Source organism: Paraphaeosphaeria sporulosa, assembly GCF_001642045.1.
Source record: "Paraphaeosphaeria sporulosa strain AP3s5-JAC2a unplaced genomic scaffold CC84scaffold_1, whole genome shotgun sequence".
NCBI lineage: Eukaryota > Fungi > Ascomycota > Dothideomycetes > Pleosporales > Didymosphaeriaceae > Paraphaeosphaeria > Paraphaeosphaeria sporulosa.
In genome coordinates this window covers 3,586,348-3,604,858 of record NW_017253360.1, presented here as the reverse complement: position 1 = coordinate 3,604,858, position 18,511 = coordinate 3,586,348, and the positions used below count along the sequence as shown (strand labels likewise).

Below are 18,511 nucleotides of genomic sequence, written 5' to 3'. Positions count from 1 at the left end.
CCATTCAATACCCAAAAATAATGTTACGATGAGGTCTGTTAAGATCACACACTCTAAATCGCTCTAGCCTCTTCTTCCCTGCATACATTGTCCCTACACTTTTTCTCACAGGGTACTTTCATTCTCCACCTCTCAATCCCTCCATCCGATCCCCCAGCCCCCGTTCCTGTCTCAGCATGCGGCTCCGGCTCCGGCACATCACATCACATCATGCGCACGAGCCCCCACAGCGTGCTCCGGATCTGAAACTCGAACCACTACGCTCCGTGACCGCTTCACTGGTGTCTGGAATTTTGCTTTCCTGAGCGCGCTCACGCGACCGACGGTCGTTTTCCGTTTGGAGGCTCAAGTGCGCGCGCATGAGGATGAATAAGCGGCATACAGGGACCGATTCGAGGAGAAGAAATGCGGATCTCTTTGACATCCCGCGATGTGCTAACTTGGAGAAAGACTGCTTTTGGCGCGTGTCTGATTGTGTTTTCTTGGATTCCAGTTGACTGCACTGTTTAAGAAGCTGGGCTTCACTAGGCACCCTGCCGGACGATTCACGACTCTACGATTAATGGGTACATGAACACTACGGCCTTATACCAACTCGATAGAAGAATAAAACGGCCAGAATGAGCTCCTCAGTCCGTCTTTACGAACGCCTCGACCAGATCCCGACTGATCCCGAGGACGAGGAATGCTTGGAGGATGTCGTCGTGTGCGCATTCGGAGCTTTCGAGCGCTACTACGTGTGTTGGAAAACCAGAGGTGGCGCATATCGACAAGGTGAGCAAACCAAAACCCTCGCTGATACTGTAGCCGCGCTGATATTCTCTAAGACGGCTACGACCTGCCGCCGGATCTTGAAGATTTCCTCTTCGCAAAGGCCGACAAGCGAGACTTTGCGAGCTTGCAAGTAGTATTTGGGCGCGGAGATGAGTTCTTCGCGTCGGATCAAAATGGGAAGCTCGAATTCAAAGAACCGGAGCCCGAGAAGAGGGAGCCTACGCCCGAAGAGCTGGAAGGAAAACGCGCGCTCAGAAGATCAAGGACTATGTCGTTCATGCGACCGCGCTCCGACGATAGCAGTAGGCATAGTTTCCTGGACCTGGAATCGCAGTCACCGGCGTCCAGTAGGAGATCTTCGCTGATGAATGGACGGCCGCCGAGCTTATCGCTCTCGTTTCGATCGAATTCGGACGCGTCGCTGCACACGCTGAACTCACAACCAGAGTCCCGACCACCGAGTGCGTCACATACCAGACTAAGTTCTGAGTCATCCCTAAGTTCCCAGCTGTGGTCGCGACCTTCAAGCGTGCAGTCGTCGAACCCTCCTAGGCTGTCCTCAGATTCAGATCTAAAGACCAGCGAGCAAACGATTGATTTTGAAGAGGAGAGACCAATCGCACCCCCAGCAATACCCTTGGGTGTTCAGTCGACGAAGAGACTTAGACCGCTTAGTTTGTCCTTCAAGGGCGGTCTTATCCCGCGGATACCGGAAGGAAAACAAGTCCCACAGGAGTCGCCTTCACCTCCATCACCCTTGCCACCTGTACCTCCCATGCCACAAGCTACTACACCCATAGCGACACCTGCAAAGCTATGGACAGCAAGGTTTGCGTCGGCACCTTCTTCGGACCCATCTTCAATAAGGCCTCTGCAACTTGAACAGCGAACAGACGACCAAGCGCCGTCAACACGATCTACCTCACCGCCATTCCAACTAACAGAGCAAACCGAATCACACATACCAATCGAAGATTCGCCTCCCACGCTGTCGTTGGAAAACATTAGCATCACCACTCGAACATCCCCGGACAGAACACCTCCACCACCATTATCTCTACAAATCAGTACCTCAAGCGTGAACACCACGCCAATTTCGCCATCCGCTGCTCCCTCCCTTGGCGCTCCACCCTCTCCATCCGCCCTCTCCATACAGATAATCAGCACCGCCGCGCAAACAGTCCCGCAATCTCCCACTCGGGTGCCCACGTCCAAGACCGTCGACCCACCTCCACCGCTCCTCTCAACACACTTCGCCGCCCTCTCGACCACACCAATCTCCCCTTTCCCGCCAGACCTCCGTCTGGATACCCGCATCGAGACCGCCGCATCCCTCCCCGCACACACCTACAGCTCCAGCACCGCCTCGTCCACATTCGACTTCGCGACGCCGCACGACGACCACCAGCAAGCCTACTTCGACCCCCCGCCCGTCTTCATGGGCCGCATGATGGAGTACTACAGCAAGCCGGGGTACCAGCTGGGACAGAGTCTGTTCGGCGGGTATCACGCGCGAGAAGTGCTGGTCGAGGGGGAAGGGGAGGACGGGTTGACGGAGTGGGAGAGGGCGAACGGGGTGGGGTATTGATCGGGTTCAGAATTGGGCCGGAGAAAACAACGTGGCAGGGCGATTGGGGGTGTAATGGCATGTATTCCTGGGAGCCTATTGGCGGGCCGGCGGCGTACAAAATACCCGTGTGCTTTTGAGGACGTGGCTCTGGCTGTGCTATGCAAATCAATGCCGCTTCCAGACCCGACTCCCTCGGACGCAACGTCTTGACTTGCGCTTCGATAAGTTTGTTCGCTTGTTCGTGCTACACCCATACTAAACCACACTGCGACCTCCCAGAAATGGCCGAAGGCGTATGCAAGTAGTCCATGCTCGACTCAACTCTCGCCCAACCAACTCCCCCGCACCCCAACCCGACCTTATCCCAGAGCCTACACCTCGCTCAACTCAAGTCGAAACCCGCCCCACTGAACACACTATATAGCAGCTTCTCCCGCAGCACCCCCTCATCCCTATACATCGGCAGCTTCAACAAATTAACACACGTACTCGTGCTCGGCAAGCGCTCCTGATCGCTCCCCGCATCCCTGATGCTAAACCTCGGATTCAGTGTCTTGAACCCCAGCAGCGGCGCCCTTGGCGTGCTCGTCACAAACTTCAAGACCGCCCGGCGCTCCCCGTCACTGAGATCCTTCATCGTCTTCCAGAACAGCTGGACGGTTGGGTGCTCTAGCCCGTCGTCCCCAATAACGTACGTCCCGCCATACATGGTGTTGCGGCGCAAGTCGTCGATGTCGATCGAGGACGAGGTACCGCCGATGAGGGTCTGTAGTTCGGGTGCGTTGAACATGGAGAGCCAGGAGGGCTGGATCATGGCGGATAGGCCGCGGAGGAAAGCAGAAGTTTGGAGGTACGGCTGATTCTGGAGGCGGTGCCGCGCGACGTAGGAGATGTAGACGAGGCGGTTTTGGTTGGTGACGGGCGTGTTGGCGCCGTCGGGGCGGAGCTCTTTGGTGACAGCTTTGGTTTTCTTGGTGGCGTGGTCGGTGACGACGGTGTCGGTGATGGTGAAGTTGAGGCCAAAGTCCTCGACGTCGCCTGGTATGGATGTTAGTAGGTGGCGAATAACGAATGGTGCTACGGCTTACCATCATAGGTTTTAAGCTTGTGCAGGCCTTGATAAAGCTCTTCGTCTAGGTCTCGGATGTCGTTCAGAGTCGGACGGTAGCCCGTCTCATTCGGCGCAGAGCCCGTGCCGCCCGTCAATGCCCACTTGCGCAAGAAGAACGGTGCAAAATTGACGTCCACGAGGATGCCTAGGTGCCGTCAGTAATTCTCTTAGTATGCTGGGGATGTAGGAATAGATACTCACCCTCGTACATGCACTTGCCAATGATGCGTCCCAAAAACTCATAACGCTGAAGGGACTCGGACACCTGTTGTCGGAACTCTGCACTGCCATCGGATAATCCAGCTTTTGACCTCAAGGCCTCTTTGAGCTCTTCTATGGCCGATGGGTTCGGATACAGCAGGTGCTGATTGTTCTCGATGAACATGTCGATGTTATCCTCGGTGGGCGTGAACGCTGTGTTTGTGACACTGGTAAGGAACTCCTTCGTGACACCTCCGCCATCGATACCAGCTTCTGCCTGATCGAACTGGTCCACGAATGTGATTTGGATAGGCTCTTTTAGGCCTTCGCCAAGGTCGTAGAACTGGGCGAAAGCGTCATCGAATTCTGCACCACGACGGACACGTGCGGCATGCTTATCGAACTGGTGTGGTGCGTCGGGTCGCTGCATGACGCGTAACCGCCACGATTCGGGGTCTGAGCTGCCTCTTCGCTTCGTCTGATACACGTTAGCATTGTGTTGCTTCGCAGACCACGCTGAAGTACTTACCATGTCGAGAGTGACGAATTCGCGGAAAATTTGCACACGGGTGGTGAAGGGTATAAAGAAGGGCATATTCTGCAAGATCTCAAGACGCGGCGCAACAGCCTGCAGATACCTTCTGCGCGACGCTTTACGCTGCTGACGTTGAAGTCTCTCTAACCTCCGCTGCTGTTGTGTTCTACCTGTACCAATGAGCTGTGGTGTGTCGTCAAAGTCGTCCTCGTGGTCATCCATATCCTCCATGTCTTCTTCTTGTATCCTGTGCCGGCTCTCTTCCTCCTCAACCACGGCCGGGATGAAGCCGGTCATGTCGAATCTTGAGGTCATCAGCCAGTGGTCGTCGGGCAAGAATTTCCGGCGGGAGTCGCGCTCGTATACCATGCGGACTAGACCGGTGACGAGGCCCTTCACGTAGTCGAGTGTCAAGCCCGCAACGCCTCCTAATGAGGGCTCCCCAGCTTGCTTTTGTTGCTGAACTTCGGCAGCTTGGATATTGAAGAAGCTTATGCCACTGCTAGATGTGTCTCGCTCATCAGACTCGTTGATGTCGGACGCGTTGAAGTACAAAGTGAAACCAAGGTTCTTCAAGAAGGTCGTCAAGTCTTTCACATCTACCAAGGGTAAGGACCCCCCTGAAAAGAACTCTTCATCGTCGGTGACTTTCAGGACAAAGGTATAAAGCTCCAGGAAGACCAGTATAACTCGCCACTCATCGGCTCTCACAGCAGCAAGATCGACCTCTTGTCTAGGAGCTTGCCAAAACGAGTTTGCGGCTAGGGCATCACCGTTTGATTGAGTTGCCTTCGGTCGCAATAGATCCACAGCAGCTCTTGAGTCACGTGTAATCGTGTTGAAAACGGAGGATCGTTTCGACGCTTGCCAGAAATACTTGATGGCGGGGAGTTTCCTGCCCTTCCCGGACTGCACGTTTGACGGACCAATGTACAACCACATGCGAATCTCATCACCTCTTCGCGGGAAGAAGCGGAGGAGAGCGAGTGCGTAGTTGGCCAACTGGCGCGCCTCCTCTACCTTCTCATCCTCACTCGCATCGGGTGATTTGGAGGATTCCGATAGTAGGTTGCCGATGCCTTCCTGGTTCACCAGCGATAGTATTTGTTCCCTCAAAAAGTCATTCACAGCCACCTCTTCCAGGCCCGACTTCTCGTCATCCGAGGGCGATCCTTCAATGGTGTTGGTCGGTAAGGAATTCAGGAGCAGGGAAACCACGGTGACGAAGTCTTTGTGAACGGCGTACGCTTCGGATGACTGGAAGTTGTGTGCGTAGCGATGGAAGTATATGAACAGCCCCAAGAAGTGTATGCGGCTGTCTACATCTGCCAGCTCTGGCCGTGACTGCAGACCATTCTCCTTGAGACAGGTCGCTAAAGCGCTTGCTAATAGTTTGTAGTTGATGGCGTTTGCTAGCGAGTCCCGGAACTTTGTGATGGATGGTGTCCTCGTGTCGGCGCCAAGCATGCGGATTGTCAGGAATTCAAAGCCAAATGCCTCGTATGCGTTCAGCGTGTATCCAGTCACGGTGCTCAGCGGCGCAATAATGACTGGGAGCATAGTTTCTAGGTTTGCAGCTGCCTCGGTCTGGTTCGCCGACCCATTCTTGGGCGACATCAATGCGGGAAGTGCTTGTGCCAAGGTGTGAAAGTATTGAGGCCCGTTCTGAGCTGTCTGGGCGGGGATCTGCTCTGCCAGGAACCTAGTAATGTCCAGAAAGTCTCCAAACCCATGCCGGGATGATCTGTTACTTGTCTGGCGGTCCACGATCCTCAAGACTATCCGCTGCAGCTGGAGGTATGCCGATGGCCAGGCCCCGCGCGCCTCAATGCCCAGAGACCGCACCGTTTCGGCCTGCCGCCGACAGAAGACGTCTATCCGGGAGAAGTCGTCTTCGCTCCGCGTGCTTGCAAAGCGCAGCAGCCGGTGCAGCTGCGACAGAGCCTCCTCTTCGGAGCGGTAGGGCGTCGACTCAGTCGAGCCAGCCCTCGGGCCCTCGACAGCATCCCACTCGTGCCGCAACAGGCGGCCAACCTCGTCCCTGCTGCGATGTCCGCGCCATACGCGCTGTATGGTCCTGGCCGCCTTCTGTGTCTCCCGCTCGCGCTGCCGCTGGACGCGGTCCTGCTGGGCGCGGTCGAGGGCGGCTTGCGAGCCGCTGCCGGAGCCGGTGCTGCCGAACGCGTGCGTCTTGCGGCCGCTGAGGTTGACCTGGCGGGGCCGTCGAGTGTTTCCCGTGAAGCTTGTGAACATGGCCGGGGCCGAGAGCGCAGGCGACCGCCCGCTGGGTGTCGGTCGTTATAGGAAGCGGAGGTGGAGGTGGAGCGAACGCGGCATCGATAGAGGGCGACAAGCTCCGTCTCGGGTCTGACGATGTGTGCGAAGCGCTGTGACGCTACGAGCGGGTCAAGAGCGCCCAGTCACGGGGGAGGCAGCGTCGGGGTGAAGTGAAGGGAAGTTGAGGCGAAGACGAGTGTGAGCGTAAGGGCAGCGACGGCAACGGCGGAGTACGTCACTGCACCATGGGCCCAGCGATGCTCTTCTTTGCGGGCGGTGACTGACAGCAAGCGCCCCGGAGGCAAAGACGGCCAAACCCCAAACGCGTATGTCAAATCAGTCCTTCGACCGGCTTCTAGAAGCTCTGCCAACAGCTATCGCGACTCGGCGGGGCGCTGCTCACCACCGCCGGCCCGCCGCATGCTAATTGCGAGCCCTAGCCCTACGCACGGTCCGCCGGCACGTGGCAAAGCTTGGCTTGAGCCTCATCCATTCCGCTCACGCACCTGATCCTGAGTGAGCTCGATACACGTTGACCGCACCGCATTTAAACTCTTCTCCACCATCTCTCCATGTGCCATACCGGTGGCTAAGGGCGAGGCCCCATCCTAAGAAACACCCGCCCTGTCGAGACCCCCATCCCTAACAGCACTGCGACCAGGAATGTCACAATCACAGCCCTTGCAATACTCTCGATCCTCCATCCTCCTTCAGCCCTCTGATATGGGGGTACTGCATCATCGCCAGGCTCAACGTCAACATCGTAAGATTCCCTTAATCCAAGCGAAAACGTCCCGTGCACATGCCGCACCACACCATGTTCATCAAGGTAGTTTAGAACGGGGCTTGCTGAGTATCGCTCTAACGGGTCGCCGCCTATGTCTGGTTCAGTTTCAGTCTCGTGGTCGCATTCAGTTTCGTAGTCAGAGTTAGCGTCGCCAAGGAATTCATGAGAGAACAAGATCGGAACCTGCTGATGAAACACCTCAAGGGGGTAGGCTGGCGGAGTTTCGGCTTCGGAGCCGTTAGAAAATAGAGGAGAAGACACCGTGTAGGGCGGTGGGCTTTCAGCCTCGGGGCTGGTAGAGCGTGGCGGACAAGACTCGGTGTAGGGCGGTGGAGGATCGTGGACCGAAGCTGCGGATGGGACAGAGGCCCGGGTCGCGGGGCGGCGCCAGAATCGCATGGTGAGACTCTGGAGTGGTGATGTTGAGCTTGCGTTGCTTCCGCTTCGAAATGGTTTGTATTTGGATGATGCGAACATGTCAAAGCAGACGTCTGGAAAGACGAACTGGAAATCCGCAGCGTTTTTCTAAGATCTCTCCGTGTTGGCGTAAAAAAACGAATTTGAGGTTCTGGTACACGTTCTGTTGAGTCCCACAAGACCACATCCCGACCCAAGGTTTACACACCATCCACTCAACGCCCACACCAGCCCAAAACCGTGTGAACTCCCTCGCCATGCCTCTACTACAACATGTCATCTCATCATCACACGGCCCATCTCCCCCCTCGCGCCTTCCAGCTACCACATAGCCAAAAGCCATGCTCCAACCCACCGTCTCACCTATCCTCCTAGAAGCTCCTGAGGAGGAGCCTCTCGATGTCTTCGACGTCAACGAAGACCTCGACGACGACGAAATTGACGACCTCCTCGATGCAATTAACGATGAAGAAGAGTTCTACCAAGCGTATTTTGTGATCCTGATAAGTGAGCTGAAGCGATGTTCCCTTGCACGCTCTATGTGCTGTGGCTTTTGCACGTACTGACTTCACAAACAGTCGTCTACGCGGCGTTGCTCTTCGCCCTCCTACGATGGCAGGTTGGCATCCAGAATACCTTCGGTGAAATGGTGGTGCAGAGGTGGTTGAGAATGTACCTGTGGTATGCACGGCGGACGATGGGGTTGTGGGCCGTGGTGAGGATCGTGGTGACGATGTGCACGAGGGTGGTACTTGGGGCGGCGTTTCCAGCGTGGGTGGGGATTGTCGTGGTCGCGTTTGTTTGCGGCATGATGAAGTTGTGTGTGGGAGATGGGGTGGTTCTTGTTTGTGTTTCCGGGTGATGTCCTGGTGTGTGGGTGCTTGGGGAAGGGACAAGCACGCAAATGCCGGCTCACGAGATTATAAGAGCTGTATCGTTCGTTCCTTCGCTCTGCTACACTTCGAAAGCATCCCACAGAGCGATAGGACGGAGTCCACCCAAAACCTGGCAAGCCTTTCCTCGTATGCTATACCGGCTATCGACACTAAATCATCTCCTCCTTCACCACAATGTCGTCGAAAAACGTACTTTACCTCCTCACCTGCCCTTCCTGCCAACCTTCTTGCTCACGGATTCTAGCAACGACCCGCTCCGCCGCACCCAGTGCCTCGCTCGCCCAACGTGGAACGGCTCGGAAACTTCAGTATGTCTCGTCTCTCTTTCACCTCGTCATCACCTTCCGCACACATCTGATGGAATCGCAGTGATGAGCCTCTTCGGCGCAGCCGCCCTGATGCCGTTCCTCTGGGCTCTGCTTGAGGCTCTTAACCTTGTGAAGAATGCTTTTTTCCATAGTGGATATTGGATGCTGATTGGAGCTTGGGTTTTGCTGGCGTATGGAGTGTCGTTCTTGGATGGACTAGAGGCTCTGGATGAGAGTGAGGATGGAGAAGTTGATCAAGAAGGTGAGGACGACAAACATGAGGAGTGAGTCGGTGGTGCTTGTGGGATGGATGGGAAATTGGATGGATAAGAACGGAATCAACAGAAGTTGGGCAAGTTTTTATTGAAGGGAGGGCAGGCATGGCGGTGTTCAACTCTGGATCGAATGCTTAGGTACTGTGTTGATTTTCGAGTAGTAATTCAGTGCCTGGACGTCTAGCCTACGATTGCCATGATAGTTTACACTGAATTTGGATGACTAGTATATGGTAGCGCACTTGAACTTGATTCACGTACTCACTTGTGGTTTTTGGAATGTTGGAAAGTTTTGGTTGGTGTCCTCGGTACCGAACCTTCGTTGCCCTAGGACCACGTTCAACAACCTGTCCCGTACATGCATTTTTTCACTCACACTGGCGTCTCCGCCGACTATACAACGAAAAATGTTCTTTTCAAGCCGCGCTGCCCGACTTTTCTCCAAAAGCATCTCCCGCACATACTGAGCAAACTACCATCAACCTCTGCACGTACACACGTTCTACCAGCCCCAGCGACGCAACTGAGCAAACAACTCTCATTCAACGAACCTGCCTTTCGACGAGCAGCCAAAATGGCCCAATCTACCACCACCAAAACCTGCCCAGCAAACCTCACCTCCCACCGCGGAACACGCTGCAACTGCCAATCACCCAATCCCCACATGGCACTCCCAACTGTCCCAAAACCGATCGACAGCATCCTCACCCCAAAATCCCGCACAACACACTACTCCCATACCCCCATCACCATGGCCAGGTCCAGCCTCCAAAGCGCCCAACCAAGCCAGTACTCCGGGATTTCGAATACGTCTTTAGAACGCGGTTTGGTGGGGAGTCGTATGCCGATGGAGGAAAACCGTGCTAGTGGGGAAAAGGAAGAGAAAGATAAGAAAGGGGCGAGGATCAAAAGGAGGTTGTGGACGGTGGTTGTTCTGACGGTCATAGCGACGAGTGTGGGCGTTGTCGTGTGGCGGCAGACGAAGGGTGGGATAAACGAGGAGCAAGAATGATGCGAGGGTGAGAACCCGGGATAGATTGCGACCTTTGTGGATATGGGCTGACAGTACTTGGAAGCAGGTGTGGGTACCAAGTCAGTGTGAGTTAAGACAGGGTGGTGTAAGAGGACACATCCACTTTGTACCTGGTATAATCGCGGCAGAGGCAATGATGCTATCTTGGTGATATGTTGAGATATTCGAGTTCGTGTGGATGCCTTTTGAATTATACCGGGATAGATTGTAAGGGATGCGAAGAAAATATGTTGTCGTGTATGATATCTGGGTATAGCGCGGAAAACATGTAATGCTACAAGAACATACGAAATAAAAGAATCAGTATGACGGTCTAAAAAGTGCATGCAACACTATGCCTTTCTTCCCTTGAAATGCCTGGTCAGAATATGCCCCTTCGATGTCCTCCTTTGCTGCGGCATGCCCTCCACCGTCGGCCCATGGGGATAGTAAAGCTGAAACGGCTTCGGTGATGCGCCATAGCACATCTGCGAGGGGTCGAGCTCAAGCCCTGGTGGGATCTGGGGATCTGGCCCTTCATCTGACGGGCCAAAATCTTCAGTGTCCACGTCCATGTAGCTGATCCGTCGGCCGCTAATGGTAGGAGACGGGATGTCGAAGGCGACTAGGTCGCCGGGGTGCGGCTCCATGAAAGTAAGTTTGGGGTCGAGCGTGTGCGAGGGTAGCGCAGGCCGCATAGTAGGGGCAGGTTGTTCGATTCGACCGCTCAGGATTTGATTCAGTTGATCGTCTGATAGAAGTTCGAACCCTGGCACGGAGTCTTGACTGGGTGTTCTGAAGTCGGTATCCAGTTCCACAGCGTCGTTGAAAGGGCGCCCTTCGCGGAGACTGAGGGCTGTGTGCACGACTTCGAGGATGTTGGGACGCATGTCGCTGCACTCTAGCTTCTGCCGCAGTATGCGGGTGTTCTCAGGACTCCATGTAATCTGGTACCGTGGCTGCTTAGACTCGAACTCTGCAAAAAGCGACTTCCAAGCGCTGCGTGTTGCATCTTGACGAAGGAGATTATGTATCGTGTTCGAGTATTTCCACTCTGACCGTCCTTTGCGCTTCTCTGTTCCCTTTGGCCTCATGTGCAGCGCGACATGGTCGCATCGTTCTTTCCATCCAGTCAAAACGGCTTTGCAACCATCGAAGCCGCAGCCGTAGACAAGCCGGGGTAGAAGGCGTACACGAACGTCTGTTGGGCAGGGTACGTGTGGGTGGTCGCGTTTGAAATGCGCTTCAAAGTCTAGCTTCCGGTCTAGTACTTCCAGGCAGTTATGGATGGGACAAGGCCAGTCTTCGCCTGTCTCGTGTTGCTTGGTCTCGTGCTTCTTCCAATCGGCTTTCGCGGCAAACGAAGTGGGTTCAGTACAAAAAGTACAGAACCAAGGACCCCCATTTAATGATGTTGTATTGCGTTTCGGTGTGGATGAGGTGATGGATCTGGAGTCAATATCAACAGGGAGAGGCGAAGGTATTGACAGCGTATCAGCCGGGCTGAAAGCTTCCGAGATTGGGGATGCGGAGGCCATGGCAGGCTTTGTGAAACTTAGATCAGAACGATAGAGTGGTGTCGCGTGTTGGGGCTGCGAGCGCGACGAAGCAGACGACTGCAAGGATGGCGCATAGTCTGTACTGAAGCCAGAATAGCGTGATTCAGAAGACAAGTGGGATAAGCGCGAAGCGGAAGTGATTGTAGAAGCTGGACCTGTCAAGTGTCAGACAAGGCAGGGACGACCAAGTGGGGTATAGAGGCAGCGTACGGGACTGTGCAACGTCCAGAACCATCCTGATCACATCGTTTGACCTGTATCTTCGCAAAAGCGCATAGACGTGCTGAAGCGACTCTTCATCATATTTTTGATCCGCTCCCATAGTGATCAAACTGAGGTGCACTACTCGTCATCCAATAGGTTCAAGCACGGCGCCGCATATAAATCGTGGCGTTTTAGATAGCAGAAAGCTTATAGCAATTGGACGTCTCGGGTATAGAATGTACAAATGAGACGAAGCCAGATGAATTACCGCGAGAACAGAAGGATACTAGAAATGACTATAAGAGGGACAGGACTCGAGAAATGGTCATGGGCCTGGCGACTATTAGAACCAACGACATATCGAGGCGCAGATCCGTATCGCAGGTGGTCATAGCGTGGCTGAACCCTAGGGCCTCAGCCTTCCCCAACGTAAAATCCTGTTGCCTTGTCCTCGTGAACTAACGATCTGAGAAGCGATTGGCCAAGCCTCCGAGGCTATCCCGCTTTAAGAAGAAGCGTATCCCTCCTATATACTGACGCAAGCCCGATTGGGCATTAGAGCGATTGTCTCAGTGTGCTTGTAAACTTCTATAGTTACTGGGTAAAGTTTACACAAGTTAGTAGAGTTTGAAAAATGGTGAGTAACCGACGAGCATCAAGTAGAACGTTACCGCTTGCTGAACTTCTTACTGTCAATTGCTTCGTCACCAATGCCGCTAACTCAGAGCTCCAACCGGGAGATGAGGCTCTGCGGAACGGAAGAATTGAATGCCAACTCACACCCGTGCGTCTTCTGGAAGGACTGGAGACGTCAGCTGTGTGCACGGATGCTGAAGATGCACGGAATGTGAGTGAGGCGACCGGTGAGTCCAGCTCGAATCTTGCCTTCGCTTAGGCACCAGTCGAAAGATGGCTTATTGGTCAGCAACACATTCGTACTAAATAGTGGCATTTGTGGCGTGGGCGTATACTCGTTACTTGGTATGTTCAGGAAATATTTTTCAACATGTCGCTCGAGATTGCCTGTGTGGCCTTACCAGACGACACAAAAATTCATGCTACAGTGTCGTGCATTCGACCGATTATCGGGTATGCAATCGAGAAAGTCGGTACGGAGCTCCCGCTACCATTTCGTGATGGTCATATCTAGTAAATGCGTTTCCATCGTCTTTAGTGCAATAAAAGCAATTGTCTGGGCCAGGCTCAGTCAAAAAGGACCTCACATTGCGGTAGGTGGCCCTTGGGTTCGCTCTCTATTCTCATCTCTGACTCTTGTGCCTTGCGTCCCAAGATCTCTCATTGCTGAAGTGTCAGCACACCCTTGTCCTCGCTGTCAGGACATACTCTGTCAAAGTCGCGCAGGATTGCGTCAAGGACTGCACCGCATCTTGTGGCCAAATTGCTCTCGACGTTCTTGACTGTCTTTTCGAGAGCGGATTGGACGGATCTCTTGACAGCTGGATAAGGTCCTTCTGTCCGGTGACACACCAGGGCATTGAAGTGTGCCTTTTTTGCAACGTGCAATGCGCTTCCTAGTAGTCCAGATTAGCCTGCTTCCTCGCTAATTTCAGCGCTAGATTGTACCTTTGCCTGCTTTTTCTGTGATTCAGATCTGTAAGTGAGAGAAAGTGCACAAGTGATAGCATGTGCCGCTGCTTCATGCCTTGACCTCGATAGAGTCAGTGTGCTCTCCACTTGTGCGATAGAATCCAAGGCATCCAGCCCAGCCTTGATAACTGGCACCAGAGTCCTCGGGGATCTCGGCCATAGGCCATCAATCCAATCCTGACCTTAGTCTCCCTAGGCTACGCTGTTCAATGCTGTGCAAAGCTTCAACACCGTCGAAGACTCTACACGTCCTAAGTTTTGTAGCGAGAGACTAGGGCTTTGGATGTGAGTGAGTTGATATAACTTCGTAGTTTGAGCTGCTGGCGCAAGTTTCTTACAAGTACATTATGAACGCAGCGTACGTAGGAGTAGAACGCCCTGCATACATCGTAGCGCATTGGCTGAGTACGTACACATGTACTTCGAGCTGGATCGTCATTGTCCTATTAGAGCAGCCGCAGAGACGCGCGAACAGAAACATGATCGGACCATGGCCACTTTTGCAGTACCACACCGCCCAGCAGACGCAAGAAATAACAATTGTCTATGACAGGATATTAATCAGACCACAATGTTCGATGGGAGAATTGAGAGAGGTGAACCTCCGAGGCTGTTTTTAGCGCCGGACGACTCGGCCCGACGTGGATCTCTTGGCGAAGCAGCTTGACCTTCAGAGTTCTCGAAGTTTCTAACATCCTTTTCTCCCACTATTTGAGTTTCGCCCAACAACACCCTTTCGCGTCTTTCGTTGCCGCAGCTCAGAGTAGCACTGTAAATCTCTCGCGATTCTCATAATATCTATTTGGTACGTATAGCAGCTCGTCGACCTCTCCTCTACTCGTATGATGAAACCACAGCTGGCACCAGTCCTAGAAGACTTGTACTCTTTTGCTGCGGATAACGCTTTGCGGGAGCATCGCTCCTTGTCCTGATCTCAAATAATCTTCCTATATGCGTGTTTTTTTGCTCGTCGGGATCAATCTAATTTATGCATATCAGATCTGCGCACAAACTCCGATACCCCGCGCGACACAATGGTCCTCCACAACCCAAACAACTGGCACTGGGTGAACAAGGATGTCAGCCCATGGGCGAAGGACTACCTCACCAAGGAGGTGCTCCAGATCTCTGCCGAAGAGGATGGTGTCAGTGTGAAGGTGGACAGCCTCATGAGCATGGATGGCGACGTGGACGTGAGCCAGCGCAAGGGCAAGGTCATCACAATATTCGACGTCAAGGTCAAGCTTGAATACAAAGGTACGTTCGCCTTTGCATAGCGGGAAGTTCGGCGGCTGACCTAGTCGGCAGGCAAGAACAAGGAAGGCGAAGAGGCCAGCGGCACCATCACTGTACCCGAAGTGGCTCACGACACGGAGGAAGACGAGTATGTCGTATGTTCCCTTCGCTCCCAGCTGTCATTACGTCCCTCCATAGTCACAACCGCAGACTAACCATCACCAGTTTGAGATAGATATTTACTCGGAAGAGAAGAGCAAACAACCCGTCAAAGACCTCGTCCGATCGAAGATCGTGCCGCAGCTGCGCAAGAGTTTCGCAAAGCTTGGGCCGGCCCTGATCACCGAGCACGGCAAGGATATCCAGCACGCGCCTGGGTCCAACCCTTCGAGCGGTTTCTCGACGCCCAAGACCTACTCCAACTCTGGCATAAACAAGTCAGAATCGAAGTCGGCAGCGTCTACCACACAGAAGACTGGAGGATCATTGGTCAACACTACCACGATCAATGACAGCACCGAGTTCCGCACTACAGCCGAAGAACTTTTCAAAACCTTCACCGAACCTGACAGAATAGCTGCCTTCACCCGATCACCACCCAAGAATTGGACTGGCGCTAAGCCTGGAAGCACTTTCGAGCTGTTCGGCGGAAACGTGTCGGGCGAGTTCACAGAGCTCGAAAAGCCTACACACATCGTCCAGAAATGGCGTCTCGCGCAGTGGCCGGCCGGTCACTATTCCACTCTGTCCATCTGGTTCGATCAGAACGATGTTGACGCCGTCACCGTCATGCGAGTGGAGTGGAAGGGTGTACCCATCGGTCAAGAAGAGCCGACGAAGGGTAACTGGGGCGAGTACTACGTCCGGAGTATTAAGACCACATTCGGTTTTGGTACCGTGCTATAGCCGGGTGGTAATAGCTTCATGCGAAAGCAGGAGTCAACGGCGTTTTGGAAAGCCCAGGAATGAATGCGACATGATGAACGAGTGATGGATTCTCGATACAGGAGCTTGGTAGCATAGCGAATCAAGCAATAATATTTTACGATTCTACGTTGTTTCGATTTCGATGAGGAGTAGTGCCTACAATACAAAATTTACTATGGTGCTTTAATTTCTACATTGAACGTCCCACAGCCATAAGTCGTTTCGATTTCCCCTGTAGAGGGGTAAGTATATTTCATATATTTTGACTATTATTTTACGGGACACGTGTTCCAGTCAACCAAAAAATATCATAAAAGGAATAAGTACCGTTGTGGCAGATTTGTTAGCGCGAGCACCTGATCGGAACTACCTCTAGGAAAGCCCTATATAGTAATCACGCAGAATCGACGTTCACTGCTGTTTCGTTGCACTGCAGTATCCATAGCAAGCCATGCAGGCAACCAACACTCGCTTTGGGCATGATCATTATCCGTGGCTTGGCAGGTACACAGGCGTCAGCGATGCTGTATAATATTGACTTGGAATCTTTCACAGCAACCAGTCTACATCCATCCTCGACGTTCTGACTGATTGTACTGGGCTTCTATTTCAATCTCGACCAAGAGACGGCACGAAGTGAGAAGTACAGGCAGCAGCCGTTGATTTTAGTTTAGCGGGACACTACCGGTAGTACCTGTCACCGTTGTGTTTCTTTACCAAAGCCTAACAGTGGCGTCTCTCGCGCCCTGCGTCGAGCACATTTGACGTTCGGAAACCATTATGGTACTAGATCGCAGCATCAATATGCCCTACAGCATCCGCCGAACCGTGTCGCAGGATATTCTCGTTCCGATGCAGTGATGGCGCGAGGGGAACATAGAGATAAGACCTGGCATTAACCCATGGGCACTTTCCAGCAATATTACGCAGCATATTGAACAGCTGGCTACGGCATTGACCAACTTGATACGATCATCTTCAGGGACTGAGTCAGCTCTTGTTGATGGCTATGCCAAAGAAGTCCGCGTTCAGGTGCAATGGGCGTGGCTCACGTTTCCACTGCTACTCCTCGTCCTGAGCCTGCCTTTCCTTGTCCTCACTATCAGGCAAGATTCCTTTGCCGGTGAGGATGTCGGCCTCTGGAAGAATTCCACGATGCCGATCTTGATTTACAGCCTTCCCAGAGAGGCCCGACAGAAGTTGGCATCTTGAGGCGCTTTAAACAAATCCCAGGCGAAAAGCACAAGAACAAGGCTTGAAAAAACAACGGGATATCAATGAATTCACTTTCTCATATACGTCTGTTCTACTGTTTAGTCCCACTCCGATTTCAAACCATTGACCCCAACCGGTACCTCTCCCAGAGTCGTGATGCGGAATCCTTGCCTTAGCCCTTCTGCTTCGTCGCTTACATCGTAGTCGCTGATGGCAGTGTGGGCAGTCACTCTGTTGTCCCACAGCGCCACGGTACGGTCATCCCATTTCACTCTTGCTTGGATATCCTGGCTCTGGGCGATGTGCTATTTATACGTCAGTCCCTATGTCTGCTCTCAACTGTTAGCCACAGGGGGAACTCGCCTTGAAAAGAAGCTTCAGTATAGCATCGGACTCCTCATCCTTCAGTCCGACAATGCGCTTGGTGAATCCAGGATTTACGAAAAGAACTTTCTGTCCGGTAACGGGATGTACTCTCACGATGGGATGGTAGCTCTTGACAGGATCACGTCTAACAAAATGCCCGTCGCGGGCGGCACGGTCAGCTTGTGGAAACCCACTGTGCTCAGCACGTAATCCCTCGAGGAAATGCTTCAAAGGCTCAGACAGCCTTTCGTAAGCCGCGGCCTGCGATGTCCATCCTGTGTCGCCACCAGTTGAGGGTACTTGGAGGAGAGTGAGCAATGTGATGCCGGGCGGTTGGTGCTCGTATGAAACGTCCGAGTGGTACCCAGTCGTTGTGAGCTTAGAGCTGGAGCGACCAAGTCGGTAAAGATTATCCTTGCCCAAGTAGATAGAATGGAACTCGATATGATTTTTGACGTGGGCGCCAACGGGGTGGACATGGACTCTGCCAAAGTACTCGCCAAACTCCTTCTGTTTCTCAGGCCCGATGTCTTTAAAGTCTTGGTCACGGAATACAACGACACCTCTTTCGGCTATGAGCAACGCAAGCTCATCTTTTTGAATGTCAGTTAGTTCAGAGAGTTGAAGTCCCGTGATCTCGGTGCCAACGCGGGGTGTCAGCTTGTTAACCTTGATTTGCGGGTTTTCTTTCGATAACAAATTTGGCTTCGCAGGGTCGGCATGTCGGCCTCGGTCATCATGATCGAACAGTGGCGTTGGCGGAAACTTAGTCGTGGTGTCGTATACAGGTAGGTAGGCTGCGTATTTTGCCTGGCAGGGAATCAGCAATATTATTTGTTGGTATGAGATGCCGTAGATGCGGACACGATTGGAGACGGAGTACGAAATCATACCTGATTATGTACCTCATCGCTGTATGCGACAGCCAACTTGATTGGCTGACCGTCAGCGTTCGTCGCTTCCTGCACTTGGGTAACCGTTGCCATCTTGAGTTGTATTATTGACACGAATATTCGATAATCTCAACTCTCTTGAACTCATATATAGTCGGCAGCTTTATAATACTAATGGAGACATGCCAATAGCTCCGGCTCGGCACTGCACGTTGCTGCTGGTGTGAGCACGACATATCAACCCCGCAGGCACGCAAATCAACGCCAAAAAATCGCCATTCCATCCCACAGATCGTCATCGCCACCCAAGAGCCTAGTATCACGGTAGATTTGAAGTCTC

The 18,511-nt window shown here is 53.2% G+C and overlaps 8 protein-coding genes across 8 annotated transcripts; 3 read left to right on the top strand and 5 right to left on the bottom strand.

The window, feature by feature from the left end:
• Positions 1 to 436: 436 nt before the first annotated feature.
• Positions 437 to 2,362, top strand: CC84DRAFT_1254722 (uncharacterized protein; the record flags this gene model as incomplete). The annotated part of the gene is made up of 2 exons (XM_018184484.1): positions 437 to 774; positions 828 to 2,362. Exons 1-2 carry the CDS (start codon positions 621 to 623, stop codon positions 2,360 to 2,362), a joined length of 1,689 nt encoding a protein of 562 aa, XP_018042835.1. The 5' UTR covers positions 437 to 620.
• A 364-nt stretch (positions 2,363 to 2,726) lies between these two features.
• Positions 2,727 to 6,444, bottom strand: CC84DRAFT_1183113 (E3 ubiquitin-protein ligase NEDD4; the record flags this gene model as incomplete). Its single annotated transcript, XM_018180666.1, has 4 exons — positions 2,727 to 3,382; positions 3,433 to 3,600; positions 3,657 to 4,134; positions 4,186 to 6,444. 4 exons carry the CDS (start codon positions 6,442 to 6,444, stop codon positions 2,727 to 2,729), a joined length of 3,561 nt encoding a protein of 1,186 aa, XP_018042834.1.
• A 554-nt stretch (positions 6,445 to 6,998) lies between these two features.
• Positions 6,999 to 7,732, bottom strand: CC84DRAFT_1201457 (uncharacterized protein; the record flags this gene model as incomplete). Its single annotated transcript, XM_018181722.1, has 1 exon — positions 6,999 to 7,732. The coding sequence occupies one exon, from the start codon at positions 7,730 to 7,732 to the stop codon at positions 7,058 to 7,060; it is 675 nt and encodes a 224-aa protein (XP_018042833.1). The 3' UTR covers positions 6,999 to 7,057.
• Positions 7,733 to 8,358: 626 nt separating this feature from the next.
• CC84DRAFT_123810 (uncharacterized protein) lies at positions 8,359 to 9,264 on the top strand. The gene has a single exon (XM_018183924.1). The coding sequence runs from the start codon at positions 8,577 to 8,579 to the stop codon at positions 9,162 to 9,164; it is 588 nt and encodes a 195-aa protein (XP_018042832.1). The 5' UTR covers positions 8,359 to 8,576; the 3' UTR covers positions 9,165 to 9,264.
• A 461-nt stretch (positions 9,265 to 9,725) lies between these two features.
• CC84DRAFT_1226770 (uncharacterized protein) lies at positions 9,726 to 10,792 on the bottom strand. The gene has a single exon (XM_018183598.1). The coding sequence runs from the start codon at positions 10,508 to 10,510 to the stop codon at positions 9,881 to 9,883; it is 630 nt and encodes a 209-aa protein (XP_018042831.1). The 5' UTR covers positions 10,511 to 10,792; the 3' UTR covers positions 9,726 to 9,880.
• On the bottom strand, positions 10,235 to 12,229 carry CC84DRAFT_1254719 (uncharacterized protein). Its single transcript, XM_018184483.1, has 2 exons — positions 11,933 to 12,229; positions 10,235 to 11,877 (listed from the first exon to the last, which is right to left on the bottom strand). Exons 1-2 carry the CDS (start codon positions 12,042 to 12,044, stop codon positions 10,517 to 10,519), a joined length of 1,473 nt encoding a protein of 490 aa, XP_018042830.1. The 5' UTR covers positions 12,045 to 12,229; the 3' UTR covers positions 10,235 to 10,516.
• A 2,339-nt stretch (positions 12,230 to 14,568) lies between these two features.
• CC84DRAFT_1108876 (Aha1domain family protein) lies at positions 14,569 to 15,825 on the top strand (the record flags this gene model as incomplete). The annotated part of the gene is made up of 3 exons (XM_018175211.1): positions 14,569 to 14,791; positions 14,843 to 14,925; positions 14,996 to 15,825. The coding sequence occupies 3 exons, from the start codon at positions 14,569 to 14,571 to the stop codon at positions 15,674 to 15,676; spliced, it is 987 nt and encodes a 328-aa protein (XP_018042829.1). The 3' UTR covers positions 15,677 to 15,825.
• A 1,185-nt stretch (positions 15,826 to 17,010) lies between these two features.
• On the bottom strand, positions 17,011 to 18,264 carry CC84DRAFT_1183111 (TauD-domain-containing protein; the record flags this gene model as incomplete). Its single annotated transcript, XM_018180665.1, has 3 exons — positions 17,011 to 17,217; positions 17,276 to 18,088; positions 18,172 to 18,264. The coding sequence occupies 3 exons, from the start codon at positions 18,262 to 18,264 to the stop codon at positions 17,011 to 17,013; spliced, it is 1,113 nt and encodes a 370-aa protein (XP_018042828.1).
• Positions 18,265 to 18,511: the final 247 nt, after the last annotated feature.

Bases quoted from the DNA above. Each gene is read 5' to 3' on its own strand.
- CC84DRAFT_1226770 (XM_018183598.1), bottom strand. From the start codon at position 10,510: ATGCACTTTTTAGACCGTCATACTGATTCTTTTATTTCGTATGTTCTT.
- CC84DRAFT_1254719 (XM_018184483.1), bottom strand. From the start codon at position 12,044: ATGGGAGCGGATCAAAAATATGATGAAGAGTCGCTTCAGCACGTCTAT. The intron at 11,878-11,932 runs GTACGCTGCCTC...GACACTTGACAG, and splicing joins TCTGGACGTTGCACAGTCCC to GTCCAGCTTCTACAATCACT.
- CC84DRAFT_123810 (XM_018183924.1), top strand. From the start codon at position 8,577: ATGCCGGCTCACGAGATTATAAGAGCTGTATCGTTCGTTCCTTCGCTC.